The 24,790-nt window shown below is 36.8% G+C and overlaps 1 protein-coding gene across 5 annotated transcripts in view; it reads left to right on the top strand.

Annotated features, from left to right (window-relative positions):
* Positions 1 to 12,676: 12,676 nt before the first annotated feature.
* The window catches only part of LOC577006 (sodium/calcium exchanger 2), an 84,886-nt gene continuing 72,772 nt past the window's right edge, over positions 12,677 to 24,790 (top strand). For 3 of the 5 annotated variants that reach the window (XM_011685576.2, XM_030976843.1, XM_030976844.1), the window contains exons 1-2: positions 12,677 to 13,212; positions 21,941 to 22,750. In XM_011685576.2, the coding sequence (XP_011683878.2) occupies positions 22,010 to 22,750 (741 nt within the window). In that variant the 5' untranslated portion in view covers positions 12,677 to 13,212; positions 21,941 to 22,009. The remainder of the gene's footprint in view (positions 13,213 to 21,940; positions 22,751 to 24,790) is intronic. The other 2 variants (XM_030976845.1, XM_030976846.1) reach the window with 1 other exon arrangement.

The raw sequence follows: 24,790 nt of genomic DNA on the forward strand, positions 1-24,790 counted from the left end.
CACACACTCACCCACACATACACACACAGACACACAGATAGTCAGAGAGAGACAGAGAGACAGAGAGAGATCTAGATAAAGAGAGAGAGACAAAGATAGAGAGAGTGAGGGTGAGGGGCAACATAATGAGAAGATAAAAGATGCGACCCTCTCTCAAGGCATCGCCTTACTATAGATGGCTTTGTTCATCATCCAGCTAGTCAGACCCATGCACCCCCCCCCCCTCCTCACCCTCGCCCCTTGTCAACAGTTTCCATGCTATGCCATTATAGTATATGGGGTAATAAACTTGGTCACGCAACAGCGTTCGCACAATCAGGAGAAATAACAATTATACAGAAAAAATATTTGCAGGGTATACATCAACGTGGGGGAAATATTCACCTAATATCAAACGAGAAAGGTGGAGAGAAAGATGGAGAGAAAAAGAGAGAGAAAATGCAAAGGGTTATAGAAATGGATATAGAAGAAAATGTTTACGAAAAAGGAGAAGGAAGGTATTATGAATGAGACAATAAAAAGAGAGAGGTATAGGTTTGAATTCATGAGCATGTCTATAGAGGAATAGACGGAGACTGGTGTTATTATACATTGGCGAGGAGAAATAATGAAAGAGAAGTTTACATAGAAGACAATAAATATCACAATATTACAAACAGGGGAAAATATACAAAATTATAATATGACAAAATTTGTGTTAACGTTTTGTAAATGTGATGATAAACTGTACAACTGAAGCTAGAAAAGGGACGAGACTATATGAATAGAAACCGGAACAAATGAAATGGAATTCTTGTGTAGCTACGTCTCCTTATGACGTTTTTTTTTTTTAAAGAGCATTAATTATTGCAACCTCTCTCTCTCTCTCTCTCTCTATATATATATATATGTAACCTTGGAAATCTTGACATATTCGAGACTAGTTATAAATTCGTTTCAGCGCTTTGATAGACTTGGCAAGAGAAAGCTTAACGAGTTTATATTAATAAAGATTTTCCTTTTTAATAATAGCGCGTAAATCGACTTGACATCTCCAATCTTTCATCTTAACGTTTTTGTTCGTCCGAACAGTGGTTGAATATTTTACCTTTCAAGATTGCGTCATACCACCTTCCCCTTCCAAAGAAGTGACAATTGAAATAAGAAAGAATGACTTGTAATGGACTGACACCTTAACAATACGCCATTACATCGATCATAAGAAAAAAAAAGGATGGGGGGGGGGGGTGACAAGTATAGGCCTACTCGGCGTGTTAGATTTTCTGGCCGTTGCATGGAAGCGGGTGCCATGGTGATCACCTGGTCGTCTGCCTCGTGACGCTGAAATATGTTTTCATATTTTCAATGGACAGAAATAAAATGTTCAAGCGCCGCTGTCTCTATTCTATTTCTGCTTTTTATAATAGTCTGTAAAGGAAAGTGATTTACAAATCGACCCGAGCTCATAGTATATAGCTAGGAACGTGGGTGTGGACCGATGATGTATATTGAATGTATCGTATTGTTATTTCGGTTAGTTTTTTGTCATGCATCCCCTAACTGCATAATTCTGAAATCAACGTGCGTTCGGAATGACGATGCATAATTATGACGCTATAAATTTATGGGAAATAGCTCCACGATATTTAATCAGCATTATTACTCCAGGCATTACTTATGATGAAACAGTGCAGTAACATCTGGTGCTCTTTCCTTTACATTATATTATATTTTATTCCAATAGGGTCAGCTTGCCTTTAGATCTATTTATATGTGTACACTTACATACCGTTACCTTATGCGTTCCACAATTTTTTTATGTAAAGTGTGTTAGAAATGTTAAGTTAATTTGTTGGGGGGGGGGGTAATAGATTAGCATTGTATTATTGTATTGTATTGTATTATTTATTCGGCACTTTCAAGAAATATAACAATAAGACAATATAATCATGATAAATACAAAATTAGAATGACAAAAACTATGCAAATACACATTTTGGAAGCACGTGAAGACACATAAAGCTATGTGTCATACTTTCATGATCAATGAAAATTATCAAAGGAGCTGTATCGGTTTTTAATTATAAAAGTACTTCTAAAGACTATGCTGCTATGATATGTGCATAGTTGGTCTAAATAAAAGTAACGAATTGACAAATTACGTCATGATAGAGCCGAGTCAACCACCTTTCCCCCTACCATCTTCTTTTATACCGAACTCTGTATCATCCATGTAAAGTGCAGAATGGATCGCATCGGCTTGTGTATACGGTTGCTAGGTAACCACCATGCAGGAAGCAGTCATATGGCTGGCACGGACTGAGGGAGGCTGAGAGCATGTATATGCTGAGAGCAAGCAATTAACTGCGATCACCCAGTACAGCATCACTAATGGATGGCTATATTATTATGAGGATTGAAATCCAAATCGAATTTTCATTCTCTCTCTCGCAGAGGTTGACATCTCACTTCTATCATATATTATGTTCAAACAGTATGCCATTTGAATTGCTCCCAGGTAGAAAAAATTACCAGGCATTGTCGAAATTTTTTCGTTGTAGGTCTTGATGGTTTCATACGAATTCGTAACAAATCAATAATGGTAGAGTGAAAGTTGTACAGAATTCAAAATAACAGGCCTGTAACAAAATTGGTTCCGGTTTAAGTTTTCTATGAAAATGGTAATATCAGTGTAAACCCATTTCATGGACATCATAATTTATCAGAGACATCATAACGACGACGGCGGTTGTTATGAATATTGCAATATTGATGACCTGAGTGATGTTTGTGGAGCTCACTCCATTTCTCTATTCATGAGATTGTCAGTATAGAACACGTCAAATCATGATGCCTCAAAACTAACCAATATTCAGGAAAATTTGAAAGTAATTACTTATCATTGGAGGAGCCTGCGCTTTTGATTTTGTGTTTTAACAGAAATGTAGCGCCACGTGAATGCTGTCAGTCATCAGTTTCACAATTTCCTTGTTAAGATTTAGACAGGATATTAAACTAATAAACATCTGAAGTGCATGTCATGGAGGACAGAGTCAGACTTTAAAAAAATGACTTAATGTTTTATATATCCGCGTATATATATATTTCTTCAAAAAACAAACATTTACTGTCTGTCTACCCTGACATCTGTTTATGCATCCTGTATGGAATAACTAAACTAAAACAATAATAATTAGAAGGTATAGAGAGGGTAGATACTGATATAATAAAACTATTCTTGGAAGGAATTACTCTTCTTCCCTTCTAACAAACATGGTTACGCCCTCGCTCGACAATAATATTATTATTATCACAATATTTTTTTAAAGAGTTTTAAAAACTAAAATAAATAGAGAATAAAGATTTTTAACAACTAAAATAAGTAGAGAATAACGTCTTTAATTCGTCGTCAAGTGAAATCTAAACAATAATACCATATCGATTTTCCATTAATGTACCTCCGGCTCATATTAACATGCCATTAAAAGCGATCCATAAAACATTATTCGTTTTGCTCCCTTTACTGACGTCATCAGCGTGTATATCAAAACAGATCGATATAATTTCGCCCTAAAAATATTACATGTTATTAGAGGTTATCGATATGATCACTTGATGTGGGCTCCTTGTTGTTTTGACTCAAGTATATACGATGAAAACAAAAATGAGTATAGGGGTTCGTCTTCAGGATGGGGGAAGGGTATAGGGGCATGTTAATTATTATTATATACTATAAAGAATTACTGGAGAGGGTAACAGCCCAAAATGTATTTAAGAAACCCAGCTGTATGTACAGCTATCGGAGATATTGGAGTCTTCAAGAGAAAGGTGCAGCGGGTTCTATTATTGCATATATTGACACCATCATTATTATCATCATCATCATCATCATCATCACCATCATCATCATTATCACCATCAGTATCATCATCATCATCATCTTCATCATTATCATCATCATCATCATCATCATCATCATCATCATCATCATCATCGCCGTCACCATAACCAGAAGCATCACAGCGACCATCATCAGTGCCACCACTAAAATAATCTGCACCGGCACAAACATAGTTACTACTAGCACCACCACCACCACCACCACTACCACCAACATCACCATCACCACCACCGCCACCAACACCTCCACAATCGCTACAATCACCACTACCTCAACCACCACCACAACCACCGCCACCGCCACCACCAACACCACCATTACCGCCATCACCGTCATCAAAAACAACACCATCACCGCCACCCCCGCCGCCCCCCCCCCCCACTCAGTGTTATTTAGGGTACGCATAATTATTATTATGCATAATTATGTTTGTTCCCTCTTTTTGAAAGCACCCCCTATCTGAGGACTGCCAACATTTCCGAACCCCCCTTTCGCAGGCTTTTCGCGAGCTTTTCCTGCCTTGGAGACCCCCCTAAATCATGAAAAATGCTCAATGTACCCCCCTAAATTCGGAATAATTTCTCAGGAGTCCAAAGAGATGAGAGAAAAAAAGAAAAAACACCCCCTTTTTAGAGAAATCTCCGGGTGAAAAGTTAATACACCCTTTTTTTTAAACATTTTGGTAACACGCATGGGGTCCGTCCGTTCTCGGAGTGGGGGGGGGGGGCGGGCCGCCACCATCACCACCACCAGTGCCACCAACTACCACAAGAGCAACAACATCTGTAAAAAAAAAAAAAAAAAACAAGAACGAAACAGAAGACCTTTACGGAGAGACGTCCTGCACGGTACGAGTGCGTGAAGCACACATTATCTGGCTTTGATGTGAACGTACTATTCGTAATGATCCATTTGGTGTCTTCGGTGATACACAATACATAAAACAAAGATGTATAATATAATTACCGGTCTCATTGAAAATGATGTACACATTTATCGTGTAATAAGCTCCAAGAAGCTGGGTGGTCGATATAATGTCTGTGCACATTGATTTTAGATTAGGGACAAGTAGGGACAAAAAAATGACCGATAAAAGTCGGGCGTCTTGTCTGCGGCTTTCATAACGTTTCATGACTTCTATATACATGAAATATGTTTGTCGATTTTGTAATTGTAAAAATACAGAAAGGGTGTGACGTAATAGAAGCGATAACTTTTGAAGATATATACATTTTTTAATGTGATGTATCTAGAATAATGTATGTATACACAATTATTTCAGTTAGTTTATTTTCAATTTTATTCCACTCTATTTCATTTCATTTCATTTTTTCCCGTTCTTGACAGCCACAAATATTTTATATATGGCAAGGATCCACTTTATTTATGCCAGGATAACCATTCTCGAATATGTTGAATCGAAAAGAGGTGCTTCATAAATAATTATGTTTCCCTTTTTTAAATTAATAATTCCACATTCTGTATCAATGTTGGTGTATCAAATGAATAAGAATTACATACATTTCATGAGTTTTAGTCGCGATGGATTTTACAAATTGACAAAAAATTACATTAATCTGCAGATTGTATCTACGAACTGGCTTCTCAGAATAAACTTGCATTGTTTTCACAAAACAAAATGAAACATAAAGCAAAGAACTTGATCTCTAATAAGACCACCCCCTCCTCATCCATGACGAGCTGTATTTTATATCGGTGAGACGTGTCCCTCAATGACTGGTCCTACTCCATACCATTGATCCAGTCAATGCTGATCTCTATACGTCTGTCTTCTTTAAGTTCAAGGCTGTCAAACATCGAAGTGAAAACCACGGATCCATAAAACATTGATGTAGAAATTTTCCGCGCGGTTTGATGATAACATTAATGTTCGGTGACCTTCTAGCCGGGCCTTCTAGCTTCAATGTCCCGTAATGGCTGCGAGCTCTGTCAAAATATGTGTCTCTGATGTTTATGGATTTTATACTTCAGTAAACCTATATTTCGGCGTTTGTAAAATAACGAGTTCCGGGCGCGTTCTATAGACAAGAATTACATGCTAGTCAAGAGAAGATATTGATTTCATTACATAGTTTTGTTAATGTTGTTGTTTGAAATACAACTTTGATCCGATAATACTGTCCAGTTATCTGAGAGACGGTGTCATACTCCATCATGGTATGGGCAAAGTATATTAAAAGTGCTTTCCCTTAGAATATTTTAATCACAGGCGTTCCGGACGAGGGTGGCGGGGGGGGGGGGGGGGCTGCATGCTGTACTTGATGGGAAATTTGAAAATACCAGTATTACGTTAACCGTTTCTTCCGTATTTGAGCAGCGGTCATCTATTTGTGCCTTATGTCTTGTTTAGTATGTTTTTATGGCAAAATTACATATTATGTGAATGTCACAATATTATGTTAACAGTTTTTCTCGCGCACTTCAGTCGTGCACAAAATTCGGAAACTTGAAAGTTTGTATTCGGGCATGAAACGTCAGCGCCTTCCCCTTCCGCGTGTTTATTCATGGGTGGGCGGCTGTGAATTATAGGGTCTTGCTCAGTTCTCAATCTTATGTAATCTGGTATTTCACCCGCGAATGAAAAAATATGCAAAAAGAGCAGAAATCCGTACTGTGAGACATGCGAGGAAAGACGACAGGGCTCCGGGAACGCGGATCTGTCTTTCTTTCCGATCAACTCCTTGACTGCTTTGCAATTGGATTAACTCGTCTTTTGTCAAAGTGCCGAAAATAAGTATCGATCGAGTTCGATCATGACGACTTATACAAAAGATGGCCGCGTGAATTAATAAAGGAGGGAATGAATAATTTAAACATGTTTATTTGTTTGTGCATTTGCTCTAGACAGGGGCGTGTAAGCCAGGGTAAGTCTCAAAGGAGGAAACAAGTTATAGGAGAGGGTTTGAAAGGGTAAACGAAAAATAAAAAGCATTATCAATCCGCCATTATTCGGAGGGCTGACTGTCGTTGTCAAGGCGACCGTATTGATATCGTACCGCATGTATTCACCTTTACTCGAATGCTTCAGTGTATACGTACAGTGATGGTCGTCGTGATATTGCGATTTGATTGAATGAAGCCTAAAACTAGGTCTAGGAGGTCGAGGAGAGTGTATATTGTGAACAAAAAGCATATATACACCATAAACGGGGGCAAGGCTTTAATCATATTCAATTCACTTCAAATTAAATTAAATATTCACCAAACGAATAGTTTCATTCTCTCTTTTTTTTAAAACGGGACTGCACTACTTGTAGCTACTTGCGCCCTCTACAGCAAAGGATGCCTAAGCGGTACCTGTTGGTCCACCACGGTCCCCTTTTTCTAATGTTAATTGGTTAGACAACCCCCTGCATGTCGGTGATCACGCAGTGATGCTCTCCTGGCCAAACCAGTGCAGATAGCCTTTAAATCAACAGATAATACCATTCAAAATTATAGTTTAACAACTAATTGCAAAATCGGAGAGCAACCAGTGGCATGAATGACCTGCCATAGTTAAGTCTAATTTAAAGTCGATCTTAGTCTTTGTAAAACACTCCCCTGGTCCTACACTTTTATTCATTTCAGTATTGAAATATCAACGAAACGCATTAAAATGTAATTGTTTTTCTATCATTAAATCAACATTTTAATTGAAGGTGAAGCCAACCACGTGATGAATTATATGAGAGAAGATTAATTATTGTTCTTAAATGAATGAAAGATGACGATGATGGTGATGATACTGATGATGATGATGGTAATAATAATGACCCTTTTACCTATGGTATAGCCACATCAGTATGCTCTTCCGGTGGGCCCATGCAGGGCGTACAATTATTATTCCAACATTTACAAATTATGAGAGAATACATGACCCAACAGCTTCCATCAATATACATGTACCACGATGCTTCCATGGTGATGATCATTGATAAAGATGATGACGATAATTGTTACATGAAGGACGAAAAACAATGAGAAGTGAGTAAACTTTCTCAAAGTTACATCTTACAGTTTTTACTGTTCTATATGAACTATAACGGTTGTTTTCAAAAAGGTTGTTCACTCTTTTAACCTTTGACGTATCAATTTTATATAACACTTCAATTTCAGAGTACAGTATTTTCACTGAATGTGGAGTGCATGCCACAGAAAATCACAAGACAAAATAAAACTAAAACGGGAGATAATTATCTATTTATTGGAGAATGGCATACCATGGTCCTCGTACACCATCTCACCCGCTAATTGAGTACAAGTCATGAAGTACACGTGCATGGAGAGGTATAGAGTGGTTTATAAATATAAAACATTCACTATCGACTTTTTATGTCTTCTTTTTAACACGTCTATCTCCACGTGTTAAAATGTTCTCTTGAGAAGCCAACTATTGTTATAATATACTTTTATAACTTGAATCATTGCTCTTCGTAACACATTTTTAAAGACGTTGACTTATTCATTTAGGAGATCTGCAGAGATAACTTTCCAGCGTCATTAACGTCGTTCAATAACGTGATCCTATGCAAATAAAGCATTTGTATTCCACCTTATTTCCATTGATTCGGAGATTGAATTTGGTATTCCTTGATCCTCAACACTGTAAGCTTTTCAAAGCTTGTCGAAAGGTATGTTATTTACAGGTAAAAAATTAAGTTTACGAAATGCACATTTCTTGCAAATTTTTGAGCAGATTATGTATCTGCAGCAATTTTTTGTCTTCTTTCAAATCAGAGCATCTATTTAGGTAAACGAAAAGAGGTATGATTTTTTTCTAAATTATTTTACATGTTCCGTTTAGGAAGTGCACATAGGCCTACACCGAATTGTTTCATAAAAGGTAATAAACCCTCAATATTGAGATAGACATGACATTGTAATCTCATTCTTAGCAGAAAACTGCTATTTTAATGGCAATATCTTTGAATGGCGGACTAAGTTGATTAATTCTAATAAACATTTTGCATATAAATATTTTCATAAATATTTTCTTCTATACGTAATGATTAAAAAAGTCAATTTTTTCCCCAATCAACTGTTTTCAACTTGGTATTTAAGTGCATGCAATCATTGGTGCTATGTTGAAAACTTCAGATAAGCTTTTGACCTTTTTAGGAGCATCATTAAAGAAAATATTCATAAAAAATCAAATTCCTTACTATTTGATCGAGACAAAGTGGTCTATGAAAAACGCCACGTCAACCGCAACTGTCTATCAATAACAGCTTTTGTTCGAAACCTTATCTTCTTAATCTTATCTACAATATTTTGCCACAGCCATTTAAGTTGGCTTTGCAGAGCTTTGATTGTCTCTAATTATTACTATTCTAGCTTAGATATTTGACATTTACGCTTCATGGTTAAAAAATGTTTACAGCTCGTCATTTGAAAGCCTGCAGTGCAGCAAGCATAGTGCCGGATTTCAACACAATGATACTCGCTAATGAAAAGAGGGCGTATACCTTTTATATATTTATTTGTTGTGAAAGGGTAAATCTTATGTAGGAAGGGAAAGCGCTCGATTAAATGGATCATCAATTCGATATAGACGACCAAGGTATTGAAGATAGCAAACGAAATGAATGGATCGTGAAGAGATAAATGTCTACTGAATGAAAACTAGATGAGTTATCGAGAGAAAGAGAGATAAAGAGAGAGGGAAAGAGAGAGAAGGTGAGAGGGGGCGGGAAGGAGAGATAGAAATAGAGAGAGAGAGAGAGAGAGAGAGAGAGAGAGAGAGAGAGAAAGAGAGGGGAGAGGGAGAGAGAGAGAGAGAGAGAGAGAGAGAGAGAGAGGGGGAAAGAGAGAGAGAGAGTGAGAGAAAGGGGACAAAATACATTGTTGGTGTTTCTGGATTTTTGTGACTAGAAACAAATAGTTTACCTACCTACTTGCACCTGGGATCAAGAGAGAAATCGAGTGACAGAGAGATAGAGAAATAGAGGGGGGGGGGGGAGTTGAGATGACATTACACAACCCCTTTACACAAACTCTCACAATCCCTATGTTATTTATCTAGTAAGGACCCCCCTCTCCCACCTCATCGCTACGCCATTATTTCCCTTCGATTATTGTATGGAAAATAATTTTTCGATCATTCTTGTATAAAGGAGAAGCTCTAACTTTAATTATTGCAACGGCGGATCCAGGTCTTAAAATCCGAAGTCCGAAAATTCGGTGACAAGCAGGAAAAGAAAGAAAGTAGTGAGTATTTTTCTACTTGTTTTTCTTCTTTTCTTCTACCTCTTCCCCTTTTTCATTCTTTTGGGGCGGATGGGGGGGGGGGGGGGTAGGCAACAGCGCCTCTGGATTTTCCACTGTATTGATCATGGTTATTAATACATGTGGAAGAAGAAGAGTATACACACCCATCATTTCCTTGGTTGCTATATACAACAGCATCACAATTTTGTAGAACCCTTTCCCCTTTGTTTTTACTTTTTTGGTTCCTGTTTTTTGTCAATTATCTAGGCATCATTGATAATTATGATCATCCTTGCATTGGTGAGTTAAATTGAAATTCAATTGGTCTCGGCTGTGCCTTCATCATGATCATAATCCAAGCGACAAGAGGCCATCGTGTTGCCATGGCTACGCATAGCCTGGTTGAAAATGAGGGATATTAAAGGGAAAATCGTGATATTGAATGCTCAACATCGACATTTTAAGTTAGATATAAAAATGGTTGGTTGTATTTTAAAAGCATTCGTAAACTTAAAATTGGGAACATTTCTGATTATGTCTTTTTCGCTTTCTTTTGCTTTCAATCTACATTTTTGTTTGACGAATTCATATGCTTCTATTTATTCAGAAATATCATTTTTTGTTAATCTTGTTGCCCATAAAATGTTTGCTGATAGCCTTAAGAAATTATCCAAGGTACATTATGAAATCAATTTCATTTTACCGGGGGCGGGCGGGAGTACACCCTATGCCCACGGAGCTATACACTGTCAACCATGCATTGTAGTTCCCCGATATGACCCAAATGTAATGTGTAATGTAATCACGAATCTGGTCAGGACATGAGAGAAAATCCAATATAAGTTATTCGGCGGTCAGATATGTCTCTATATTTGATGTTGAGAGCTCTGCATACTGTAAGAGATATTCACGGGTTTCCCTCGATATCATGTCAACCAGAGCGGGTTTAATCATGTTAAATGACCGTGAAGCTTAGTACGCTATTCTTAAGACTCAAGATAATGTACCCTTTAGTCAGTAAACACTTGATACCTTGAAAAGTTTCTTGAAGTTATCCGTTGATAGGCACTGGTTCTACCTAATCTGTCAAATCCCGAATATTTTGAAGTGGCACATCCGGATTTGGGCGGGGGGGGGGGGCGTGCTCTGTTTTGGAACGATTCTCTTTATATAGCAATTACGAATTATATCGTTTGTCCGTAAAATATATAAAATGATACTTATGAACCCAATAATCCACCACTGATATAGTACAGTTTGAAGGCTTTACGAACACTAAATCAACGCTTCTAACTATACAAAGAGGTAAAAGAGTAAACTGTACGGAGAATAAAAGCATTAAAATAAAATCTTTAACCAGTTTAGCGTCAGATCCAATTTAATAAGAATATAAAGTAATGTAATATCCAGGAATTGACAAAGGGGCGGAATGTTCTGGGACTATGGAGGGCGACATAAAGTATAAAAGCAGGACCATGCATGTAGATAGGCAGCCAATAAGAATACTGTCGGAATCAGAGATTTTATTTTTGTGCCATCAAACAGGGGCGTGCACTGTCCTCTATGCTTAATGTGTCACTGAATTAAACCCAGACCCCTGTCTGACTTATGGTTGGAATTCCCCAACGCTTAACAATTTGTTTGGTTATTTTTCTTTACAATTTTTGAGATAATTTTGAATGTTATGAATTTTTCCCCCTGTTTTGCATTCTAGGCCTACCGATAAGTGTATTCCATTCTCGTTTGGGTATAGTTTTTTTTTCTTCAAACGAATTAACATTAAAAGAAAACGAACCCCTAATATAAAAGCTTCCTCCTAAATGAATAATTGAAATTGACACATCATGATTACTTTGTTCAATTATATTATTGAACGATTTCATTTTACGATTTCCTTTTTTTAGACCTATCTTTCAGTTGCAGGATGATGATGGCATGCACTGTACTTTAATCAAAGTGATAAACGTGCATTACGCTAATAAATTAATAACAACTGCTATTTATCAAAATGTGATTTAAAACAAGATACAAAAGTCATTCAAAATTAATAATTCGTACATCACAACGGGGCGTAAATTAGTCATAAAAATAACCAAAAAGTGATGAAGGTCAGCCTGAAGTACAAGGAAAAATAAGATAAAACCCACCAAGATGGAACAAAATTACGAGGAGGAAGATATTTTTGTCATTTTATCAAGAGTCTCCGCCTCTTCGGTGTTCTGTCAACCCCATGCGGGGGGAACTCCCTCCTCTCCCCGAAGTCTTTTTCGCCCCCCCCCCCCCCTTACTCCTTCCTCGACCCTCCCAAATAAAATCGGTCACTTCTGAACAACGCCGCAAAACAAACCGAGATTACGTAAAGTTGTGACGGCCCGAGGTCCGAGGACGTCCACTATTTATTCGCTACACCTTATCGAATACAAGCGCGGTTACTATAGCACTAAACCCCTCTAATTGGTTTCTTTGTACTTTGATAGAGGATGCTTCTTCAATGCGGTATTGGTATGCAAATGGTATCATCTCGTCGATTTCATGGATTAAACTTTCGCTCGCCGATTGGCCTAGCCTGCCCGTACGTACGTGCATTGTACGAAGTAATGGAGAGAGTCGAGATAACAAGTTCTGCGCTGATGAGCAACGCATAGGGTTATTGTAGATGCAGATAACCTATCACCGACTCGCAACTTTCAAGTAAATCTAGGAAGGGAAACATCTTCTGTTTTTCTGGATTTCAAAACAAAGCCATGGATTTTATACAGGCATAATGGTGTGAAATTATATAGGATCGCTTTATCGCATATACAAGTATTTTTTAGTAGTATTTGGAATTGGTAGATATTCCAGATCACGTCTACGTCTGTCGCAAAGGTGAACAATTTTCGATCCTCGGATTCCTGTAGGAGTTGACCGCCGGGAGTTGCGGTGTATCCGACCAAAGCTTGAAGCCGTGTCGCTTCGCTCTGAAAACATGGCCAAGTAAAATTTGCCAAAATGTCGCTTAAATCTTTATATCGTGTCAACATAACTGTACACCGTGGACGGAGAAAATAATTTGGATTATACAACTTACATTTCGGTCGGAATATACTGATAGAAACCACTGCGATTGCAAACACTAGTTGGTAAGTTTAAACTCACATATCCCTGGTTTGATTAAGATTAAATAAGGTTTGATTTTCTTTTAGCAGTTGATCACACGGCATTATTACAGACACCATATATATATTTTGACAAAACATTTATTATTTGTTTATGTGTCATTGGTGAATTCCATTCTGTCTGATAGTGATGACAGGTATAACTATTTTTTAAATAATAATATGTATTTCCCACAAGAAAATTAACTTTTTTCTTCTTCATACAATCTTTATTTTTGCATTATTTTAATTGTTCCAATTATCGGAATAATAATATATGAAGTGAATATAGATGTATCACAATTATGTTGTTTGTTTAGAAGGTATTGGCATGTAATGAAATGTATAGGTCTTGAAAATCAGGTCAATTAATTGTAACAAAATGTATTTATTCCACCCCAAGTTGCCCCTTTTCTTTTCTTTGATGGGTACTATTGTACTCTTCATTTGTTATGATGGCTGAATGAGACTGAGTACTGATAAGATCTCTTAAAAATACAGCTATGGAAAATATACTGAATGACTGAATCATATTTTGTATGGACTAAGGAGGAGGAGGGGGGTATTTTGACATACATTGTAGTGAATATTGCTTGTATGAATTAAAATACATTGTGGTATTTAGAGAACATCCCAGTTTAATGTTGAGCACTAGTTAAAGGACATGATGAAAAAGAAATTTAATTTTGAGATGAGGATGAAAAAAAGTGATTTGGGGAGGGATGTTAGAAGAAATGTAAAAAAATTCATGTAAATAAATTGCATAAAATAATTCACTATTCAAGATTAAGGAAAGATGGAGAGAGAGAGAGAGAGAGAGAGAGAGAGAGAGAGAGAGAAAGAAAGAGAAGGGGTGGGGATGAGGTGAATATGGAGCAATGTGTGCAGATTGAATTATATGACTGTTAAATTATAAAACAAAATCACTTGAAGCAGTATCAATAAATATTTCTTTGTAAAATCTTTTACAAAGTAAAGCTTCAGAATATATAACTTTAGAACATACTGTAAAATGGGTGAGTTGGAACACATTTTGGAAAGATAATCTTGTTTTCAGAATTGTTTCTAAAAGATAGCTTTCTGCTTCATTCCTGTGAATTTGAATGTTATCACTTGTTGCATACCACCCCCACTAAAAAAAACCGAGGCATTTTCAAGGGGTAGTCCACTTGGTCTTGGCAATTTGACAAGATTAACATTTTTTCATAAAACCCACACCAGTCATTTAGTTTACAAGCTATTACTCATTTACATTATTCAGCTGATATTCTTTAATCAAAGTCATTTTATGATTACGAAATATTGCTCAGGTCCAAATTCCACCACTTTTGATTGGAATAACCAACTTTGCGTGCCAGAAATACACTGTACACAAAGCCTTTATAATTAATTATACAGGGTAAGAGAACATGAATTTATATCTACACAATGTAACAATCACATATCATGACAAGTCAGCAAATATATTCTACATTTAATCATTTTAATGCCATGTTTGATATCATGTTCTGAAGGCCCATTTTAATCTGTATAGTTGTTAGCCTTATGCATACATTTACATCTCGTACAGTGCTACAGATTGTGAATAATATATGTACTTGTAGCCTATGTACTGTTGTTTGGAAGGTAGATCGCTATTGATTGAGATCTAGTTTTATGAATAGTCTTTAAAAACAGACTAATTTATTTTAGAATGAAGGAACAGAGGACATGCATAGATAGACTCATGTTCCATACTTTCCCAAGATAATTGATTAATTAGGACTGAAATATTCATGTATTCTTTACATTAATGTTAAATATGAGCAACAAGACCCCATATTTATGAATAATGTGTATTATTTATGATTTACTCTATTGGTACATCATTCGAGGCACTGATATAGTTTATTGAAAGAAACATGAACACGTTGAAACATTGTTTGATGCACTTCAACACATTTAAAATCGTTAATATCACTGTGAGAAACTCACACTTTTACAACATCCAATACTAACAGAGCTCCTGGAAACAGAAAAGTACTTTTAAACTGGCTTTTATGTGCATGCATTTATGCTTCTCATGTTGGTGGACTGACACATATTGCATCGTAATTTGATGGCCCATTCTAACTTTGTGAACAAAACAACAAATCAAATCAAATTAATCTTTTTGAAATAAAGTGCAGTGTTAATCTCTAATCAAACAGACTGGAAGATACAGAAGAAAACTTTTAACAGTTCTAAAGAATGAATACACAGTAAATGGATTAACAATAGGCCTAATATACATTCATGCGTAAAAGGGTCTAATGTAAAGACTACCATGAAACCATGTGTGTTGAAAGAGCGTCTTGTTGGCAGGGACATTGAATAGATTCAGTGACACTTCACGTCATTGTGCCTGCCCGGCAGCCCTGGTCAGTGGATCCAAAGTCTTATTGTGTTTTTGCACAGTAGTACTGCCGCATTAACGCACAAGGCTTGTTACGTGCTATAATAGAGCATAGCGAGCCATGATATAACTGTTTTAGCAATGGGTTGGTCACTTTCATGTGCATCTACATACATGTAGACCTATAAGTTGAAAACAAGAGTATTTCCTTATACCATGTAAATTAATGCGTGATTTATGGATGTTACCTAAGTGAAAATTACTCTTTAAGAGCATAATGTTGAATGGTTTGAAGCAATAGGACTTGTTAATCATATCAGTGAAAACATATTTTGTTGAAAATGGGTCCACCTGTAAATGTGCAACCCTTTTGTCACATATAAATTAAGCCCAAATGTATACCTGGTAAATGTTTCTGTAACATTCTGTCATCTATATGTAGGCCTAGATACTGTAACTTAAGTAAGTAACATCTTCATTTCTCTAATACAGTTTATTATTACTATTTTACTTCTATGTCAGTTTTATCATGGAAATGTAGGTTGTATATTTGGGGAGCCTAGTGACTGTACAGTAACGTATGATCATGCCCTACAAAATTTGTTGGATTGAAGAAGAAAAAAATCCACAGAAAATCATTATGTGTATAATCTCATATTCCAGAAGTATAAAACAAATTTAGTTCATTAAATTTAGTTCTTCAAATTTAGTTCTTCAAATTTAGTTCATCAAATTTAGTTCAACAAATTTAGTTCTTCAAATTTAGTTCATCAAATTTAGTTCTTCACCTTACACATAACTATATGCACAATGGTAAGTAAGAAATCGCAGGGTATGCAATTGCATTACACTATTAATTTCGACCCGGTTAAATACACTTCTGCTAGGGCAGACCTATATCATATACCTTTAAAATTATTGATTAAATCTGAGAATATCTATGATTGCCTGGATGGCATATGGAAGGTCGATAATAACTCTTTTGTGGCTGCTCTAGTTTTTACTTTTGTTGTAAAGCCAGGAAACACCCAAATGCTTTGAATGAGCAGCTGACAGCTATAAAAGGCAAATTCTCTGAAGACAATTTTGCATAACATTTTTTCCTCCTGCAGTAGACTGTGGATGCAAATTCATGGAATTAAAAAGCAAAAACTCCCTAATAAAACCATAAAAAGAAATTTAAAAAAGGAAGTGCATTCAAGGCTCCATGGTAACCTTTTCCAGGGGGGGGGGGGGGGGGTGTAGAGTCTAGATTGATTTTTTTTTACAGTCTGATTGAAAGGGGCCCCTTTATACATGTACACAATATATCAAAATGTTAGGTGTCTGGAATTATTATTTTTTGGCCATGTTCACTGTGTTCCGTTTACCGGTACCATGTAGTGTTAAGTTCATGTGTATGCAAGTTGTTTATGTGAGACATACTTGTAGGAGACAAAAAGTAATGAAGATGCATGACCTAGAGACACCCTGCAAGCACATACAGGTTGATTTAGACTCCTCGCATCATTAGTTAATGTACATTCACCCAAGAGGGACAAATTATAAGTGTCCCCTAGGTTTTATTTGACTGTTCAGAAGCAATTTAGTTGCCCAATTACACAGAGCTTGTGCATGAATCTGTGTCTGTGTTTTTACACTATTTTATTTAGGGGGGGGGGGGGGGGGTTTAGGGGGCGGTTTTAAGGGGGGCAGTGTAAGATGGCATTCCCTAAGGGTACAGCTGATGTTGTTGCAAACATGTACATGTTGTGCAGTGACATTTAACAGTGACAATTACCTGTCCAACAAAAGTCAAATAAAAGAGAGAGAGAGAGAAGAGAACAAAAACACATCAGGACAAACAATGAAATATGAATATAGCTCTGTAGTGTTACTCTGGTAAAATTATTATTTGAGCAATTTGTTATTGTAGCAAAACAATAGAGGAAAATATTTGTCTGTCAAAAGAAAATGGACACAACTGGAAGCTAAGAAGAAGAAAAAAAAGGGGATTTGAAAGTTACTGTTCCTGTAGATACATGACACATAAATCTTTTGTAAGTGACCAAGTGAGATGCAGAAAGCAGATAGAGAAAACATAGAAAAAAGGGGGTTAGAGATAGAGAGAGAGAGGGAGGAAGTGTGTGTAAAAGAATAACAAGTGCATTTTTCTTGGTTGATTTATGAACACTCTTTGATTAAACTATTGTTAGTTTAGTGTTTGGTTTCACATTCAATTGTAATCGACACGCTGAGTGAAAATTTGTCAAAATCTTTAGATTTGGCATCAGGTTCCATTTATTTATTCAAGACTTCTATTTTTAGGCGTAAAGTCAATTTTATGCACTTTGGAGTCCTGGGTCTTTGACCTACTGACTGTTACTATGGATAGTGTTTATAACATGAGCAGACTGGTATACATTGTACATGTTCAGTAAAAGGTCTCAAAGGGTTTATAGACATTTAAGGTGTATTAAGCCAACACCTTTTCCCTGCACCAAAGCTCAAAGGGCAGGTAAAGAAACATACCAGTATTTTTATGGTGCTATATACATGTATGTATGTATGTATACATGGAGACAAATAATTCCTGTATGTGAAAATATCAGCAAGTTTTTTCTCTTTACATGGCCAAACCATCTAGTTCAGAGCATACCAAACAATTTAGAATGACTTTTAGCTATTAGTACATATACTATACATTCAAACCTGCTTTAGTCACCACCTGTCTACAAACGCCAAATTTTTGGTTTCCCTTGAAAAATAGTTTCTCATTGAAACATGTACTAAAAGAACCTGTCTACAGACCACCTGTCTACAAAGACCACTTCTTGTGTTTCCCTTGGGCAGTCGCTATGGACAGGTTTGACTGCAGTTTCTCATGACAAGCAAGTCAACATCAAGATTGATTTCAATGTCTGACCAGTGCATATATTATCTGTTGAGATCCAGAAGGGTATCAAATTTGATACCCCCCCCCCCATGAGTTGATGCCCTTCTGGCTCCCAGCAATATGTTGGCTCTTTTTCCTCCTAATGTACATACACGTGTGTAAAACAATAGAGAATGATATCTGTATGACAATAGTTCATTAGCCTGAGTGCCCTGAAGGATTTATTCTTTATTCTTTAAATCAAAGTACGCCCGATGACCGATTCCAATGTTTGTTGTATGGGGACGATAAAGACATTACATTCCTACATCTCCATAACAATAGTAAACAACGTCTGATCATTCTGATCTCTGACCAGGTACTTGTACACAAGTCAAACACAATTTGGACGATAATCTCGAGGGGAAAGATTGTCAGATTGTGGAATAGCCTTCAGGTGACATTTTCGGGAAACGGTAACCAGGATTCTTTGTACCTGGGTATATAATGTTCATAAAGATTTACTTCGACATGTACCAGAGTCCTTTCATGTCATGTAATTTACCGGTTACATAGACCGATCTATTTAAACAATAGAGTTTCAGGCCTTATTTGTTGTCCTTTATGGAATGTGAATATATAGGAAATGCACTTTTGGAAACCTCACAAGGAACCAGAATCCATGTTCAAACATATATATCTCACTAAATTTCTAATTAATGGAGAGTACTATTTTGATCATAGTGTACAGCTGTAGGGCTTCTTGTGTAGGTTGTATTAGAGGTGGAAATAAATACACTTGTATCTCACTGAAGTAGGAGTAACTTCATGTGAGGAAATAAATTAATGTACATGTGACAACCTCAAAAGGGGAATTTGTAAACATATTAGAACCTCATTTACCCCACAATTCTTGATTTCTCATCTTACCAGCATTATATACCTAGAGGATTGATCCTTGCAATTTTATCTTTTTATGCTCTGTTAAGGGCCTTTTTATGCTCTGTTAAGGGCCTTTTTATGTCACCACACTGTACCTCATCACCTCATAGTTTACTTCAAATTTGTATCTAGAGACTAAATTTTTAATTTAAAAAGTGGTTTATGAATTTGACATTGCATCATCCATCTTCAGAAGAATAGAATCTAAACGTGGCTTGATGCTTCCTGTTATGAACAGCCATCTCCAAGAATTCATTGAAATGTGTTTATCTGCCTTGATGTGATGGTCCTTTCAGGCATCAAATCCATCACCTGCAAAATGTCAAGCCTTGGGTGTGGGGGTCGTTTACTGGGGGTTGACATTCAAGCAATTACCAAACCGAATTAGGAGAACTTTTAATCATTCTGTCCAATCAAATCAAGCATAGTAGGACATTGCCGGAGAGGAGAGGATTACCTTGACAGCGCAGAGTGGCGCAATCATGTAGTGATCGGATTAGGATATTTGCTGAGGGTTACGAATGAGGCCGGTGTGGGTTATCAAATGTTCTTGAATGTACTTGTACATATATGTAGTCCTGTAGTGTGCAAACATTCAAGTGAGAGGTGGTTCTAGGAGTTTTTTTAAGGGGGAGGGGTGGTAAGGAGGGGTCCTAATACCAATTATCTGACAAGGAAGGTAAACAACAAAAAAAGGATAAAGAGCATAAAAAGGGGTACAATATTCCAAATGGAGGTCCAATGCCCCAAATCTCTGACAAGCAAAAGAAAAAGGGATCCATACCCCCTTGCTTGACCCCCCCCCCCTCCTCATGGATCTGTCCCTGCATGTACATGTTTAAATTGTTGTTATCACCAGTGGAAAAATAACATGTTAGAATGTGTGACACACATGACTGACAAATAATTTTTCACAGTAGACCTTCATATGGCTTCATTGTGTGCTAGTCCTTGGTACTAAAACAATTTGGATTAAAAAAAAAAATTGACTGTCAGATTTTATTTATCTGTTGTGATGGAATGTTCATGTAATTACTTGTGTCAAACAAAACAAGACTCCTGAATTCAATGAAGTTTCCTTACCTCTTCAGAATACAAAAGTAAATGTGCATCATAATTTGTTACTAGATAATGGTGCAATGTATTCTTTACTCTCCAACATTCCAGCTCAGTTTGCTTTCTAACTTGTATCCATGTACAAGACATGCTGCAAAACTCTTCCGTCGTCGGCAAAGGAAAACCATGTCTTGACATTTACATTCAGCTCTAATTTTCCTCTGTACACATAATTGTCAAGAAAAGACCTGTTGGCGATGATGGCCCTACCCAGAGCTGTTTATTGACAGTATGCAAGCAGAGAGGAGAATGGCTATTTCAGGAAGTGCCATTGGGATCCATCCTCTCTCCATGGTTGAAGCCTTGGAAATAATAATGTTAACATTAAAAAATGTTGTCTGATGCTCAAATTGGCATGGGAATTGAACCTTGAATACATTTGTGATCAAAAGAAAAATGTAATTAAGGATTTTCACGACCTTGTGATTATAATTGGAAAGTGATATCCGCGCAGCACACGTTTATAAATCAATCTATATTTGGAATCAACTTATCTAACTTGGTTTGTGAAATGAACAGTGAAAATCTTTAGTATACATTGTTTATACATGTATGTCCATGATAAAATTTGAGAGATTTTATTTTGTTAGTTTGAATTGATGTCACTTATAAAAACATATTCCTTACCAAGAAATCATATTTTCATAAAGCATGGGTTAATCTGCCTTACCCCTGGGAAGCTTGGTGGGGGACAAGCATTAATGTATCTGTATTCTCTTGAGAGCCAGAACAACATTAAATGATACGTTAACTCCCTTTTTGCTATAAGAAGATGATGTCCTCAAATGAGAGCAAGGAGATATGATGATAAAGAACATATGATGTCCGTTTGGAGCAAAAAGGGCATTAACTAATATATACATTGTACTTTAACATAGACTTAACGCCCTTCTGGCTCTGAACAGACGCTAAGCTATATGAAGCTCTTTAACGTCATGATCAACAGGTCAATCCCACATCACTCATGATGTCATGCTATGTGCGTCATGCTCTACAAGGCTCCGCTTTGCCAGAAATACGATACACAGAGAACTCTCTCATCCTGAGATGTTTTTATCGTGGGAGTTTGTTTTGTCAAATATCTTCTCAGATTTGCTTCTTTTGGATGTTATCCTATGAATGATATTTTCATTTCCAATAATTTTGATAGAGATGTGAAGGCCAGTTTTTTTTACTTTGGTGATCCCATCCAGACTTCCCCTTGTATTCCCCCAGTATTGTTGTGTGTTTTTTTGTAAAAAGAATCTGAAGTACATAAAACAACTTAATGCTTCCCTTTTCTTCATGCTCACTCACCAATTCTGATATTTTAGTCAATGTCAAACTTGTGGCAAATATTGTTTTTCATGAGTGAGGGTCATTAATTATTATTTTTTAATTGCATGGAACTGTAATCTTTTCTATTCCTTCATTTGTCTCTTTTGCAGATTTCAAGCCACTACCTTGGAGTCATGTTCAGCTAAGCCTTGTTCCTTACGGAGCGGAGCATCCTCAGCATGTCTTACAGGGGTGTACCTTACTATGACAACTACTCGCTTGGATATGTGGTGGAGTTTGTTAAAGAGAACCAGACCAGGTGTTCCAGCTGGCTCCTCCTGCCTGCAGAGAACCTGTGGCCAGCATGGCTACGATGCACGCTATACCTCATGGCCATGTTCTATCTGTTCATCGGTATCGCTATCATCAGCGACGTCTTCATGTGCAGCATCGAGATGATCACCAGCAAACAGAAGACAATCATCAAATATGACGCGGAACGCAAGGTCCACGTCAAGAAGGAGGTCCTCGTCTGGAACGAGACCGTCGCCAATTTGACTCTGATGGCTCTTGGGAGCAGCGCGCCAGAGATCCTTCTCAACACCGTTGAGACCTTGCAGAACCTTACGGAACCGCCAAATCGAAAGGATAGCTTAGGGACCTTCACGATCATCGGCAGCGCTGCGTTCAATCTTCTAATAATCACGGCCGTTTGCGTTGTCAGTGTTCCCTCACCGGAAGCGAAAAAAATCAAAGAATTTGGAGTGTTTTTGGTAACAACTGCGTGGTCCTTATTTGCCTATGTTTGGATTCTTATCGTGGTCTTATGGAGCTCAAAAGGAGTTGTGGAAATCTGGGAAGCATGGGTTACACTAGGATTCTTACCCTTACTTGTTCTTACAGCGTATGCCCAAGACTCTGGATGGTGGTGTAAGAGAACACCATCTGTTGGCAATGATCCTAATTGTGGAAGTCATATGGTACGTATCCATTTTCTTTTCATCGCTCGTAATGATTAATTCTTTTTCTTGTCAAATTAGGTATTTAATTTGTTTCTTCTCATTATTATGTAGCTTATGTGTTGACATAAGTCAGTAGTCTTACCCACCTGTTAACCATTTGTAAAGTATCTACATGTAGCTCTTTTGATTTGGCCTTTGTTTCATGTTTTAAAGGAAAGAGAAAATTTAGATTGGTAAAAGTTATTTTTATCAAAAAGAGGAAACATATGTTCATTTCCACAATGAATTACATGTATATTTCCAGAAATTGTCATGAAAGAATGTGTATGAAACAAGTCAGCTCCTGAGCCATTTTAACACGAGAGCCTGACTTTGGGTGTGAAGAAATACCTTGTAGAAGCCAGATATATCTAGAAATGTCAAGATTTACCTGTAAATAGTTCTTTCATCTGTCTTTCACTCAGGAACCAAGACCAACTGACAAGTAAACATTGTCAAAATAAACAAAGTTTAAAAATAGAAGAATGACCAAAAAAACTGTTTATCTTCTTTGTACGAAATGTCCAGATCATGAAAAATACAAGATGTTGATGAAGCCTACATCCATGCTAGACAAATAATATGACATAGATCCTTGAAAACACAACATACCCATTACAGAAAATCTGGAGAGTAAATCCAAAGTTGTTGAGAGATTGTTGAAAATTCAGAGACCACAGGGTATTGCATGCAAACAATGCCATGATGAAATATAAAATGGTAAAGATATGGTTTCTCTTTTATTGATCAGTAAGAAAAGATCAATAAATTTATTGATTTATACACATCACAAGATATGTATAAAAGAGGGAGAGAGAGGCAGAGAGAGAGGGGAGGGAGGGAGGGGGGGGGGAGAGGGGAGGGAGAGAGAGAGAGAAAGAGAGAGAGAGAAAGAGAGAGAGAGAGAAATGAGAAGAGCGAGTAGAGAAGAGTAGACAGAGACAAAGAGGGAGGGAGAGAGAGAAAGAGAGAGAGAGAGAGAGAGAGAGAGAGAGAGAGAGAGAGAGAGGGAGGGTGGGCTCTACAGACACCTGTTAGACTTGCCATTTCAAGTCAAGTCCTCAGAGACAGTATTCCCAGAACTATAACTTTCCTATTTATATCCCAACAATATTACTGGTAGTATTTTATGATTTATTGTTTCATCAAAAATAGCCCAATGATTGTTTCAGTCTAAAATCATCCACAGTAAGAAAAAAAAAGCAATTGAATTTCACATTAAGTGTTCAATGCAATCTGAAAGAACATTCTTGCCCATTGCATGTTTGCAGGATCTTTTCCCCATTTTCTTGCATAATTACCCTTGCATAATAATTCCTTGCATGTACTAAGTATGTTTTTCTGTGCTTGGCAGTTGGGTACTAATGAATGAATGGCCAACTGATGTTTATGTTTTGGAAAATTGCATTTTTCAGTCTTTGCCTTTCTTAAAGGGATCCGGTAACTTTGTCTCAGATTCTGAAACAAAATTTTGGATTTAGCTCATGATGCAATGATAATTATAAACCTTTAGGTCAGTCAGGAACCCCATCGCCTGTCTGGTTATCAAGATATTTATGATTGGAATTACAAATTTTGAAAACCGTTTACTAAACAGTTTTCATAACACTACAGTCTATTGGGGAAAATGAGTATAGTAAAAACCGGTCACTCAATGATTTTTACTTTTTTGAGGCACTTCTTGATCATTTTGAAGCGCAATTTTTTTTAGGGCTTTAATATTACACCATATCATAGACACTGATAACACGTAAGGCCGTGTATCTCAGATTTAACAATGTTAAATGATCCCTTTAAATGAAACTACCCCATTCAAAATAGTCAGTATTTTCATTGTCGAAAATATTTACAGTTATAATTCATAAATCCGTTATACAGTTTCTCTATTTTTTCATCACAAAACCTAAAAAGAAAAGATCCAAATAAGATAAAAAATATGTGTTTTTGCCCCTCTTATGGGCACACAGCGACTACATTGCATTATTGAATTGTGATGAATATGATTTTAAATCAAGATGA

This window comes from Strongylocentrotus purpuratus, unplaced genomic scaffold (genome assembly GCF_000002235.5).
Source record: "Strongylocentrotus purpuratus isolate Spur 01 unplaced genomic scaffold, Spur_5.0 spur5_scaffold_9, whole genome shotgun sequence".
In the NCBI taxonomy this organism is placed as follows: domain Eukaryota; kingdom Metazoa; phylum Echinodermata; class Echinoidea; order Camarodonta; family Strongylocentrotidae; genus Strongylocentrotus; species Strongylocentrotus purpuratus.